This window comes from Parambassis ranga, chromosome 5, assembly GCF_900634625.1.
Source record: "Parambassis ranga chromosome 5, fParRan2.1, whole genome shotgun sequence".
Classification (NCBI taxonomy): Eukaryota; Metazoa; Chordata; class Actinopteri; family Ambassidae; genus Parambassis; species Parambassis ranga.
Genome location: NC_041026.1, coordinates 13,379,454 through 13,393,636, shown reverse-complemented (window position 1 = coordinate 13,393,636; position 14,183 = coordinate 13,379,454). Strand labels below are relative to the sequence as shown.

The following is a 14,183-nucleotide window of genomic DNA, read 5'->3' as shown; positions in this document are numbered from 1 at the left end:
AGTCACCACCTTGTTTATTTAATGGAACATTCAGAAACAGTCTGTCTAACCTGCACATTTGTAATGATCATTGATTTGCGTATTGATTCCTTCATACTGTTTATTCTTTTCATCACTGGGAGCAGCGCACAAAACACCTCAGATCTGGTTCTTTATTGAGTGGAATATATATTTTCAGCAGGCAAAGCAGTCTGTTGTTTTAATGTCTCTAAGTCGTAGAACTCTGGAGAGTTTTGATTCCCTTTAAATATCTGCCAAAAATAATACGGCTTCCGAAATTCAGAGAGATATTCACATTTTGCTTTTTCAGCTGCTGCTGCACTGCTGCTCCCCTCAAAATGACTGTAAACTCAGAAAATCTGTCAGACTTCAAGGAATGATTCAAATTCTGTGATCTATAACGTATGATACAGTAGCATATTAGCAGTGTTGGGTGTTTTTCTTTTGTAGTAGGACACAAGTTAAAAGTGTTTTAATTTGACACGGTTGTCTTGAAGCAATTTTCTGTTTTTGTAGGGTTAATCAGGTAAGAGCCTGAGCTGTCACAGAACACACAGAGCAAACAAGGAAAGAGTCATTTATTGCTGTGGAGAGTAAACTCTCCCGGCAAAAAAAATTAAATTGTCAAGGTGAATATGAGCTCCTACACTTCTCATTTTCTCAGTTTCTCTTTATCTCCATTTCCCAGTTCCCCCTTCTCTCACCAGAGGATACGAACCTCTCCTACTATCTGTTCAATCTTCTCATGTGTGTCCTCCCCCTCTCCCTTCCCCACTCGTTCCTCTCATCGTTTCCCTCCATTCTTTGACCTCCCTACACTTTTTCTTGTCCTGCCTCTCTTCTCTGTGGCAGTCACACCTCACTAATGTGTACTAATGTTCAGGTGAACGTAAGTCATTACACAGGCCTTCACTCAGTGTCACACCTCCAAGCATGGCTGACATAATCAGATCCCCCCCTGCATCGTGTTGCTTCTCATCATAGCAGAGGTTACATCCATAGTTTGTGTGTGCGTGTGAGAGAGAGAGAGAGAGACAAGCTGGAGAGTATAGGGCCATCTTCTTTTTGTGTGTGCATGAGGATGTGTGCGTGAAACAAACAAAGCAACGGAGGAAGGAAGGTTTTGAAAGCAAGCACAACAGTGTGTGTGCATTTGTGCGCGCGTGAACGTGTGCGTTAAGCCTCACATGCAGCCGTACACAGTGTGTCTCCTCTCCTCCTCTCTTATCCTGTCTGGCTCCGATTCGCAACACGTCTGCTGAGCTGCTCTGAAGTCAGAACGCCAACAACTCCTCTGAAGTGTTTGACCAAAGAACCACAACAAATATTAGCATCCCCCAAGCTGTCACACACACTCATACAGTTGTACAAATAAACACGCACTAGCACGAATGCGGTTACACATACAAATTCAGCCAGAAATTCCTATACCTGCATATATATTTATATACACTCCTTACTGGGGCTTGTACAGTACACAGCAGTCTAGGTTGTGCTTGATTGCTTGCAGCAGTGCAGCACTGCAGCAGCCCACAGACATACGATGAATGGAGTTTCTTAGAAAACTCATTGCAGAGTCACATAATTAATGCATTGCTAATTTAAAAAGCAGTAGCCTATAGTCATAAACAGTGCGGTCAAAAGTTCTGTTTCCTATGTCATAACCATGAGCATTTAAATGCTCCTCAACAACAGACTTTCCACCAGATTTTGTAACCTGGCTCTGGGCATTTGCTCCCATTCCGCCACTAGAGCTTTAGTAAGATGGCCCACTGATGATGGATGATAAGTCCTGGCTCACAGTTGGCGTTACAGTTTATCCCGAAGCTGTTGGTAGGGGCTAAAGTGGAGTCTCTGCGCAGGCCAATCTTTTTGTTCCCTCCAAAATGGACCGGTCTTGGTGTGCGGTAGCATTTTCACTTTGGGAGGCTTCAGTCACGCAGCCCCATCAAAAGGAGGCGTCTGATTGGTCCTATTTTCCCTTTTGAAAAACAACAAATAGAAGGAAAGAAGGCGATGATGAAATGGTTTCTGTTGCAGCAACCAGCAGGAGGGACGCACTCAGATAATGGTGATAATGAGGCTGATTTTTAACGCCAGCGGCGGTATTATTGATACGGTTGATGGTGATTGCTGTTAATCATTGTTCCTTTCAAGAAGCGGTCGGGGGTAACAGCGTCGGGGATATAACAATACATGCAGGATTCGATACTGATTTTTAACAAGTGGTATTTATCTAAAAAAAAAAAAAGGACCAGGTTTTGATCAAAATAATCTTAAAAATGATTGTATTTTTTAATTAGAAGAGTTTCAGTGATTATTTTTCATCATCAAAAACTTCAGGGGGCTGACAGTTTGATATCTGTGTCTAACTGGTAATGATGAGCCGTGCTCCTCGACAGTGCGTGATAATTAATTGTTGATGAATGAATCGAATTTGATGAGACGCACCGCTGTCTCGATGATTATAACCACTAGAATAGAATATAGAAATGTTTTTTTTGACCCACATATGTCCAGGTCAGACCACCTCCGTTTAAACTGTCCTTAAAAGACAGGAAAAGTGTTTGATTTTCCACCGATTGAACTGTTTACTATCATACCACCACTAACACATTTTAACTTTTTGTTGTCAATCCAACTGGTTAATAGACTGCTAGAGGAAAACACTACAGCGAATAGCTGTTCCTCACCTAATGAAAACAGAGTGATAGGTCCTGCTGCAGTTTTATGCCTCACTCAGCAGTGAGTAAAAAGCAGGCAAAATGGAAAGTTAACACTAGGTGAAAACACAACTCCCTGTGTCAGGGGGACTCAAACCTTTGACTCCTGAGTGGAAATCTGCCACATAGCACTTCCCCAGCCTACCGCCTCTCCTTTCTCTGACTTTTGCGGCTGCATCGGTCCCATGTTTGGTTGCCGTTGGGCAATAGATCCATATGTTTGCATAACATAACCATGTGTTGTATCTGGCAGATGTGTTATCGACCAAATGTGCCAACTTTTTGTGAGGCCATGTTGCATTTTAAGTATCTGCCGATACTGAGTCCCGATCCGATACTTTCAAGATTCTCTATAAAGGCGGTAAATAGGATTTCAGACACGCAGCAGCTGATCGAGACCTCACATCAAAGCAACTGTCATACCTAGGCCTGTCATGATAACAGATTTTGGTGGGTGATTAATTGCCAAGAGAAATGATTGCGATAATCGATAATATTGTGATTTTGAGACTATGTTCAACTAATATAATGATAACGACATACAATGCAAGTACACCCTTTCAAAGATCAATAAACTTTAATTTCTAAAGAACATTTAACACTTAAAGGCCCTCAATCATCAACATTATTATTACTATTGTTATTATTAATGATATTAATATTAATGTTAATATTATTATTATGAGTAGTGGTAGGCCTATTACCATGGCTTATCTGAGCATAGTCAATGGAGTTAAGTCAACCAACTAGCACGTCATGAGCAACAGAGCCAAACAGCACCACTCTCTGGGAGTGGGCTCACCTGTGCAGCATGTTACTGTTGCTTTATTGTGCCGAACAGCTCTGTGACCTTTTAACCGTCACTTCCCACTTATCTTCCACTTGCAGTTGGCAAATTACAAATTACACATTGGATTGCATCACTATTTAACAGAACATGCTGCAGGCACAGCCACAATTGTGATTGAAATCCATTAGATTGCAATTTGTGCTGCTGTCACAAAAAAAGGTGTTAATTCATGTCACTGTGCATGACACAATACACTCAAAATTACAAGGCGATTTTACATCATTGGGTTAAATAACAATATGATTTAGATTAAATGCAGATATTTAAGTATGGGCCGTGTAACTTTAAAGTCAAAGGAGTCTGTTGTTTCTTTCCCTCACTCACCTTTGGCGGCTCACTCTCTTTCATCTCTGCCTCACTCTGTTTTTCTCCTGACAGCCTTCAAACAGCTGGAAACAGCATCTTGAAGTGTGTGTTTGTGTGTGTGTTTGTGTGTGAGTCGACAACGTTCTGTGTTGTTTGACACATCAGCTGCAGGGAGCTGTGGTCTTAATAGGCTATTACACACTATAATACCCTCCAACACACTTACACACTTGTGTGCGTCCATGCTGAGGCACCACACACACATGTGTGTGTGTCCATGCTGAGGCCACACACACACACACACACACACACGCATAAGAAGATGCTGACAGTGAACACATACACCACGGGAAGACCATAGTAAAACTACTGGAATACTTTTAAAAAATACACACACACAACCCTGTCAGCACACATCCTGAAGATGTTCCAGAACATCCTAGCATACAAGGAAGTTAAGAAAGACACATTTTAGCACACTTACACGCTTCTCAATGTCTCTCTGGCACTCCCACACACACACTTACACTCAATCACACATGCTATTAAATTCTCTAATGCCTTGAGCCGGGCTGACAGCAGAGTGTATGCCGTGAGTGAGTTGAGCTCCATAGGGAGTTAACTGATTAAGTATATCTGTGACAGACACAATCCCTGCTTAGTGGCTACTGAAAAAAAGGAGGCGAGAAGAGCAGAAGGAGGAGAAGAGATGAGAGGGAAGGCAGAGGATGGAAGCCTAAAACATCTCGTTCAGCAGTTTCAACTTGCTACTGTGAGCGTTTTTCTCCTCTCATCTGTTAAATACCAGCTCCATCTGTTTATGAGGACATTTAGCCGAGTTATGCCTGTTTTCAGCAGCACAATTAACAAGTAGCTGGTTGTGTTGTATGGTGCTTTAAACCCGATGCTTTTTGGAAATTTAGATTTTTTTTTCTTTTTACTAAATAGCATCTTTTTAATTCCCCTTTAAACCCTTTGAAGGCAGTGTTATTGTAGTTCTTATGAGCCTTTAACCTCTATCATCATCATCATCATCATCATCATCATCATCACATGAAATAAAGGAAAAAATAAAGGAAGAAGAAAAGGTATGATTAATGAAGTTATGAAATTAAATCTATACTAGCATTAAGTGTAAAATATAAATTAATATTTATACTAAGGTATGAAATTCTCTCTATTTTACTCTTTGCTCTACTCTGGAAAAAGAAAAAAATATAAAAAGAGAGCCACATGTCTTAACAGCTTTGTGACTCACTCAACAGCCACAATATCTGCAGGAGGGTGATGAGGTTTTGTTAAATATCAATAACCCTGCAATCACTTTTTTTTCCAGTGGTCTGGAAAGCAAAGAGCAGTCTACCTGAGTGTCAGTCGCACTACACACTGCGTTCCTTTCCTGCACCACAAAGGCCTTGTTAGGTTTAGTGTGGTGATATGTTAGATTTTACTAGCTATAGCACATAGATGCTCAGGATGTGGCATTTATCCTAACGTTTGCTACAACACAAGAAAATTGTGGACCAGAGTGGAGTTTTTGTGATCCCATCAGTGGGATGAGTCCCCCGGTCCTATGTACACGTACAGATACTGCTGGGAAAATGCACATGTTCCATTTTCAGACTTGAAATATTGTCCTCTTCCTGGTGAGAGTGGCCTGAGAATTTCATTTGTGTGTCTGTTTTTCTGCAGTGGGTATTGGTATTATACAACCTGAGTCATTCTTAAATGTCTTTTTGCCTCATCAAGTTAGAACAATCTGGAGTAGTCACTGGCCTTATAAAGCAATAAAAGGGCAATATATTCATGAAACTGGAACATAATGACTCCATAGATTATCTCCTGCTGATATCTGCACTTTAATACATGGTTTTTACTTAATAAAAAAAGAAAAGAAAAAGAAACTGCATCATGACCTTTGATATTTAAGGAGGACCAAAAACAGCTGCTCCTCTTTGTTCTGGTACAACAGCAGTCATTAGGCACTGGCGGCTCCCGCTCATTTTATTTGTGTACAGCGGCGGTGTGCAGGCTTTTCGGTTCGTACAATCTGATCTGATGTCTCCAAATTACAGCTTGCTGCTGCATTCAGCTGCCGCTGCGATTCTGTCCGGGATAAAAAACAAGAACTGTGTTTTGTTTGGCCTTTTCTGGACCCTTTAAGTTAACAAGTTCTCCCAGACAAAACTTTTACAGCGGCTGCAGGGGTAATGACGAGATACCTGAAAGAGAAAAAAAAAAAAGACGAGATATGGAGTGAGAAAATGGAACCAAAGTACAGTGAAGAGGAAGGGAAGGGGAGAAGAGGAAAAAGTAGATGGGGAGTTACAAGGTTATGAGGAGAGGGAGACTCAGCAGAGGACTGCAGCTCATTAATGAGTAATGGGTTTGTGACCCTTTACCCTTGGACACAGCAGCTTCTGATGACTTTGTTGTTACTCCAGAGCTGCAGATGCCAACATGAGTCTCAGAGCTCATACAGTATCTACCCTGTGTTTATATATGTATCCAGAACAGGGCTGAACAAATAAATGATTTAAGAATATCAATCTATATCTGGATCTGACAACCGCAAATGTTTCTATCGTACTTTGTAAGAACTAGGTTTGTTGGTTTACATTTAGATACCAAAATCTCAAACTTTCTATTTATTGTTCATGCAAATATATGTACACCCACGCTAATTAAAAGAAATTGCCTTTTCCTCATAGAGAGACACACTCACTCTGTCTGACAGCCTCTACAAACCTGTGGCCTGTGTCCAGATCTGCAGTGTTCGCAAGCCAGTACCTCCTGCCATTTCAGCCCAATTAGAAGCTCCCCTCCCAGGGCAGACTAGTGGGAAGGGCCCTTCCCTCTCTCTATAGCCACGTATGGGTGGCTCTCATGTTATGACAGCATCTGACACTAGCCCTGTGTAATTACTGCTGTCTGAAGGAACAAGACGGTATGGGGCGAGAGAAGAAGGGAGGAGGAAAAGATAAATGAAGGAAGGTGGAGTGAGCTGAGGAGGGGAAGAGAAAGTGGACAGAACCAGCGAAGGACAGGAGGAAGAAAAGATGAAAGGAGGAGGAGGAGGAGAAGAAAAGACAGAGAGAAGGGAGGAAAAGAGCAGACGGCTGGCAGACTACCCCCTGTTGTGTTTGTTTTTACATGCAGTATGTGTGTGTGTGAGAGAGAGAGTTGCGAGTAAGAGGGCGAGTGAGCTGATAGCTGATGACAGTATCTTGTACCGGCAGAGTGGAGTCATGCTGCCTTCATTGTTGCTGCTCAGTCAGAGCTGTGAAATTACTCTGATAGAAGCAGTACAAATAATTCTGCTCAAGGTGATCCTAGAAATGATAATCATTTCCAGACTGTGTTATATATTCTTATACCATTCATGTTATGTGATATTATTCAGTGCATTCGTGGAGGAAATGGACGTGGGCCTGATGAATGATCAGCAGTCACTGCTTGTGTCTTACACTGTCAGTGGGGTTATCCCATAACCCTTCATGATGTTATTGTCATTATAATAGTATATCAAAACTCCCTTAACTAAATAAGAGCTCAAACGCAAATCAGTTTAAGGCATTTCTGACTATTTTTCTCTCCACAGCATGCAGACCTCATTGTGTTGAAGCCAAGAATACAAACATCTATTCTAAGATCTTCACAAAAAACAAAAAAAATGTCAACGCCTACTTGACAAAATGATTGCTCCCATGCCCCCACTACAAACAAAGAGGAAATGGTAACAATTGAAGGTGTGAGTCATCGGCCAAACAATAGAACTCTGTTTTCTAAACGCAATTCCTTTTTTTAAAGCGGGTAAAATAAATTCAGTCTTTTCCCACATGTATTCTAGTATGAGATGCATTTCAATTGATATATTCATTTGTTTTTTTTAATCAAAGTAGAAATGCTACTCATAGCCAGCATGTGCTTTAAGCTGGATTCCAGCCACACTGTAGCTTAGCATCAGTCGGTATAGTCATTAGCATTTCAGTGACTTCAAAGACACACATAGGTGATCCCTTTCTTACTCTCCCCATATGTTTTTTCTTTTTTTTCATTCCCATCCCTCTATTCTTAAACCTCTATATTTTTTCTCTTTATACTTGCCAATTTCCACAGTAGGGCGCACAGTCACACTCTACATAAAAGACAGAAAAACAGAGATAATCAGACTAAATCATGTCCACTTCATCTGCAATTACCTGCTGTTGCTAAGTTACATTTAAACAAAAAGCACCGCCTCCCATTAGCTGTAATCATGCCTAGTTTTAGGTGAGTCGGGGTAGAGTAAGATCAGAGTTGTACGTAGCATCTTATGTGTAATGTGTAAACTGGCAATGTAATGGTGATTTTTTTTTTAGGGTTGGACAGTTTTGACAGTCCGTGTGGCTTCTACACAAAGAAAAAAAACACAAACATTTCAAAATAAAGGCTCAGAAAATGTAAAGCTCCTGCTCTGTGTTTCTAGTCCCATACCAGAATGATTCATTTTCATAGCCTTCAATAAGACATAACAGAGACATAATAGAGCCAGCTCAAAATGGAATCAGTGTCTGTCCCATCACCCTGTCCTGCCCACACCATTGTTTTAAATCTGCATCGTGGGAGTTATTATTATAATTTGTATCATGTTTTTGCTTCTGTCGTGCTTGTTCAGCTAATCTGAATGGAACTGCTCTGAGACCAAATAAACTGATTTTAAGAACTATTGTGACTGAAACAGATAATTAAATCCATACTCAACCGAACCATGCATACATACTCCTTCTGAATACATCAAGTCAGGCAGCTTTTGAGAGTGTAGCATCAAATGTCAGTTCCTTTCTCATTCTGTTTTTTTCATGAGCACAGCCAACCCTGGCTGTCGGTCACCAGCTAAGTCTGGTCAGCGTGTTCCCCGCCCCATCAGTTAGCTGCTCCGATCTGTGGGTAAATGTAACTTTAGGCCTGTTGTATTTTTCTGCTATCTGACCCCACAGACGACCACACCAGAGTCCGGCTGCAGCTGCTGGACGGAGACCCCCACTCCGACTACATCAACGCCAATTACATTGACGTGAGTGTTACACCACACATATCTCACCCTCACTCTGACCATGATACACGGTTAAACATGCGTCCAAAAGTGAGGTCAGAACATCTTGCCTACCGGTGCTGTCCCGACTACTGTCCTCTTGTTTTAGTCAACAATAAGACACTGGGTCTCTGTAAAGTTTTAGTTGGGTCCATGTCCAGTCCACTAACATAGGAATGGGATTTAAGACCCCTACTGCAGCCAGCCTTCGCAATGTTTCGGCCCTTTCAGGAGCTGTTGTGACGTCCATTTTTATGTGCATTCTTTGGCACACACACAGTCTTACTTACTTACTCTAACTATTTTTTTTAAATGCTTTGCTGCAGGTAAAATCTTTCATTCATTCCTTCTTAAGTTGTATTATCACCTTTTTGCGGTTTGTCCCTGTTACTCCTCTTGTATTTGTCCCCTACAGGCCTGTATCTGTGCTTCACTTATTGACAATCTCTTGCACACACATTACTGTTGTAATGATAGTCTTAATGAATTTGGTACAAATGCTTACTTTCAATCACTCTCCACAGATTAGGGTTTTTTCTCCTTACGAAAAAAGGAAAGGGGGAATTGGAAAATTAAAATCGTAACAACACGTTCCCTCAGAGAAGATAACACCATGCTTACAGAGTGATCTTAATGGAAATATGAAAGTGATAAATGTTTTCATCTCAACAAGGTTATCTGTCTTATAGGGAATTGGGAGGACAAGAGGAGGAGAATCGTTAGTTGGAGACTTGTTGTTTTTCTTCTGTCCTACGGAGTGAAAATTAAGATCCTATTTTTTCATTTGATGTTTATTTGGAAAATGACCTTCAGTTATGCTTGTGGGAGGAGTGGAGGGTTTGACAAATGGAAGGAGTGAACGAAAGAGTGAAGGAGGAAGGAGAGAAACTAAGAAAGAGGAACAGAAAAAATGAAAAGAAGATATAAGGAAAGAGAGGATGGAGGAAAGCAGAAAGATGTGAAACAAGAAAATGATTTGAATTTAATCCAAAGAATAAACTGGAACCACCATGGGAGGAAAAAAAAGGAATGTCAACAGCAAAACATACAGAGTAAGGAAATGATGGGAGGAGGAGGGGGGTGGATTAAAAAGGCAGACAGAGATGAGGAAGGAGTAAAGAGGAAGAGATAAATTAAGGCAGTGTGATTGTAATGGCATAGCAATATGTGAGTGAAGCTGACAGAGGATAGGGCGGAAGACAGAAGGGCAGAGATGGAGATGATGGAGCAAGGAAATCATCATACGAAGAAAGCACATTGGAAGGAAAAGATGGAGACGACTTTTTCATGCTATCATATTTTCTCGCAGGGGTACCACAGACCCAGACATTACATCGCCACACAAGGTAATTAAAGTGACGTGATAAGTGTGTGTGAGAAGCTCATATGTGTGGTACATTTGTGCAGGTGCCAGTGTTTATGCGTGCTTTTATGTGTGTGCAGCAGCCACCTGGTAAATGTCGTCCTTTCGGACTGGAAGGCTATTACCACAACCTCCTAAATCTAAACTGCCGTATAAAATCCCCCTGACAAATTTAAGACCCCATTACCTCAAACCCCCAAACTACTATCTGGGATTGATGGTGCGTGAGCACATGTGTGTATTTGTGCATATGTGTGTGTTTCATGGTTGTATGTTATATGTGTGTGTTTGTCCTGTCAGTGCTGACATTTTTATGTGACGCTGGAATAAGCGTGTTCTTACACACACACACACACACGCACACACACACACACACACACACACACACACACACAAACCTCTGTCTGTGTTTGCATGTTGTTTACATCTTGTATTTGTGTTTGTGTGTTTGTCTCAGGGCCCATGCAGGAGACGGTGAGGGATTTCTGGAGGATGGTCTGGCAGGAGAACTCGGCCTCTATCGTCATGGTTACAAACCTGGTCGAAGTGGGAAGGGTGAGTTCATCGTCCAGGCTATTACAAAATGTGTGTCCAGTGTTTGTGTTATGTGTGTCCAATGACTTGACATAATGATCTTATGTTCTACTCTCACTGTGAGAATACTCTTTATTTGTTCCACTTCCTGATTTGTCCCCTACCAGGACATACAAATCCAAATGTTGGATCCCCAACTCAGTCTTATCCCATTATGTGAGCTTTTGAAAGTATTTCCCATGCTGATGGATTTCAACTGAAGTTATGTTGTTTCTGCATCATGTTGTTTTTTGGGTTGGGTGCACAAAGAAAAGGCGATAGTTTCAACAAAAAAGACCAGACCAGACAGAGAGTATTATTAGTAGACCAATCACATTGACAGTGCTTCCTGTTTTTATTAACATTTTTCATACATGGGTTGGTGTAAACCTGGGTAGAGGAAGAGGGAACCAAGTAACTTCTGAAACCTATTTTAGCTGATTAAACAATATTACCCATATGTCACAGATTTAATTATGAGTGCGTGTAACCCCTTAACCCCCTAAGTCCCTTGCGTTTTGCATCAACATATTCTGAGCAATGATTGACTCTGAGACAAACCTGTTTCCAGGATATGTAGGGGAACTGATCTTATTAGCCGCGCTGTGTAATTGGCTGTAAATTAGCAACATAATTGGAACAAAAGCCTGGTGATGAACTTCCATTCCTTTATTCAGTTGTGTAATCTAGATATAAGTGGTGTTATCACACCTTGTGTAGCAACAATACAGCCCCGGGGTTCTCCCTACTTAAAGCTGTTATCCAGCGATTCAAATCAATATTTTTTTTTTTTTTTTTACAAAATAATGTGTCTAAAGTAGCCATTCATAATGCAGGAGAAACAATTCAAACCTTTATACACTTCTTTCTATTATATTATTGATGGTGATCGTCTTGACCTCGGCTCCATCCCAGTCTAGTGCACATTGGGTAATAATGACCGACATGTAATACATATTTAAATACATAGTGTGAATGTAAATTGTCTTTTGCAGGTGAAGTGTGTGCGTTACTGGCCTGATGAGACAGAGGTGTACGGGGACATCAAGGTGACCCTGATAGAAACGGAACCACTGGCGGAATATGTCATACGGACATTCACTGTCCAGAAGGTAAACATCATCAACAACACAACCAACAAACACATGTTATTTTGTATGAATTGTAGTATTTATGTGTGATTCTAACATGACATCATGATGTCATATCACTGTGCTACAGCTACAAGTAATTCCCACATAGCTTCAGATGGGATTTAAATCTTCTTGGGCTCTCTTGCTGCACATTCATCTTCATTGTTTCATGTTACTTCCACACTTTGAAAACCCCCAGACCTAGATTACCATTACAGCCAAGTGAGCAGTCTTACTTGTTTGTTTCTCGCCATTTAAAGAGGAGATTTGACAGCATAATCTCGGCTCTTGTAATCAGGCTGGAGGGATTTGAGGGGAGAAAAGATGTGTGAAAATGGAAGAATTTACTGTCATTGTTGTGATACAATTCTCCAAAGGCTCTGCACAGAAACACGCTGAAACAAGAGAAGGCAGCTCCGATCCAAATCCTTGATTTTCCTACTTGTGTTTTATCCATGTTGTAGGCTACACATTGTTGTTTTGTTTTCCTTACAGATGGGGGAAGCAAGAAGCTTAGTGATGTAATCTAGTAATGCATCAGCAATTTTTTTGTCCAATTGAGCATAAAAAAACATTAGTATTGAAGCTAATGTGTGACAGAATTCACTTTGATTGGCTGCTCAGCTTAGTAAGCCAGGAGAAGGCTCCTCTGACCATCTGAAAGGAAAATTCCAATAATTTCACAACATGGCAACACAAATCAAATTATTTATACATAATATAATAATAATATAATCATAATAGCTTTTTTTCTGTTACCCATGAATGTCACAGAGTTTAATTCCATCAAGAAAATCAAAGAAAAAAATATCCTTTTTAAGAAAATGGTCAGAAAGTGAAGAAAAATTATTATGAAAAAAAAATCCTGCACAAAATATAACACATTTCTGAGTGCTTTTTTGTACCTCACCCCTTTTTTTATCCTCCCCCTTCACTCGTGCAGGATCAGCTTATGAAGACAAGTTTTCAAGTCCTTGCTGTCAGCTCGTTTTGCAAGCCATTAATCCATACCACCTCTACGCGTGTGTGTGTGTGCACATATGCTGAAAATTTCAAAGGAAAGCTGATTTTCAAATGCCTGTCATCTTCCAGTGTGCACCAGATATATACACACTCAGTAATTCAGAAATTCTCCATCTTTACACTACAGTAGGTTCTCTTGACTGTGTGGAAAACAAAGAGAAAGCAAGACAGAGGGGTTAGAAGCAGAAAGTGCACAGGTTCTGTGCAACAATTAAACTGCTTCAACCGCAGTGAATAATGAGAACAGGAGCTTAATGAAATGGTTCATTAATGGCACACTGAAGGAGATTAACTGAGCACTGAGGAAGAGAGGGTGACAGATTCAAGGAAAAAAAAAACTAAATGTGTGAGAAACGGATGAAAAACAGGCAGATCAGTAAAGGTGGTGCATGTTTGAGTGTCATAGAAGCTGCGGGTGAGAAAAACTGTCAGTTCAATGTTTCCACTCACCAGCTTAAAAAGTATTCATTTCATCTGTGAAACGAGAAATTTTGCTAAACATGCACTGAAAATGAAGCGGGTTGCAACATTAGTCTCACTGTTTAATGTCAGCGCTGAGGCAGAACCAGATGTCTCATGTGTAGCTGGAGTGGAAAATAATTCCTAAAGAATTTATACTTGTACATTTTCACAACCAGACAAGAAACTGCGTCAGAGTTTAGTCACTCGATTGTCCGCGTCCAACACAGCAGGACGGTAATCTGGTCTATGGTGAAACCAAACAATTGCATGACGCAGCGGAGACCAAACCCAGTACAGGACACGACTCAGCAGTGCACACAAGTGTACGGGCAAACAACAAACACAGCTTTGAGGACCAGCACATACGCATATTAGAAAGATAGGACAGATGGTTTGAGAGAGGTGTAAAGCAGGCTGTTTGCACTGTGTAAAACTGTAGAAACTGTCCCCGAACAGAAGAGGCGGGTTGAAACACCATTTGTCAACTGTTTTCACTGCCAAAAAGCTCCGACTGTGTTCAGCTGAGAATGTAATTGAGAGCAGGGCCTGCTCGTCTTCATTCAAGTCTAGATAAGTCAGACCCGCCCCTTCGGGGTAAAGGGTGTGGTTTCCTCATGGGGATAACACCTGCATTATTTTCATTAGTTGCAGAGCTTCTCAGAGGAAAATATTTACT

At 40.9% G+C, this 14,183-nt stretch overlaps 1 protein-coding gene across 1 annotated transcript in view; it reads left to right on the top strand.

Annotated features, from left to right (window-relative positions):
* The window catches only part of LOC114435538 (receptor-type tyrosine-protein phosphatase T-like), a 257,192-nt gene that overhangs the window by 226,037 nt on the left and 16,972 nt on the right, over positions 1–14,183 (top strand). The window contains exons 25-28 of the mRNA XM_028405262.1: positions 8,850–8,935; positions 10,263–10,299; positions 10,774–10,871; positions 11,885–12,001. Of these exons, the coding sequence (XP_028261063.1) occupies positions 8,850–8,935; positions 10,263–10,299; positions 10,774–10,871; positions 11,885–12,001 (338 nt within the window). The remainder of the gene's footprint in view (positions 1–8,849; positions 8,936–10,262; positions 10,300–10,773; positions 10,872–11,884; positions 12,002–14,183) is intronic.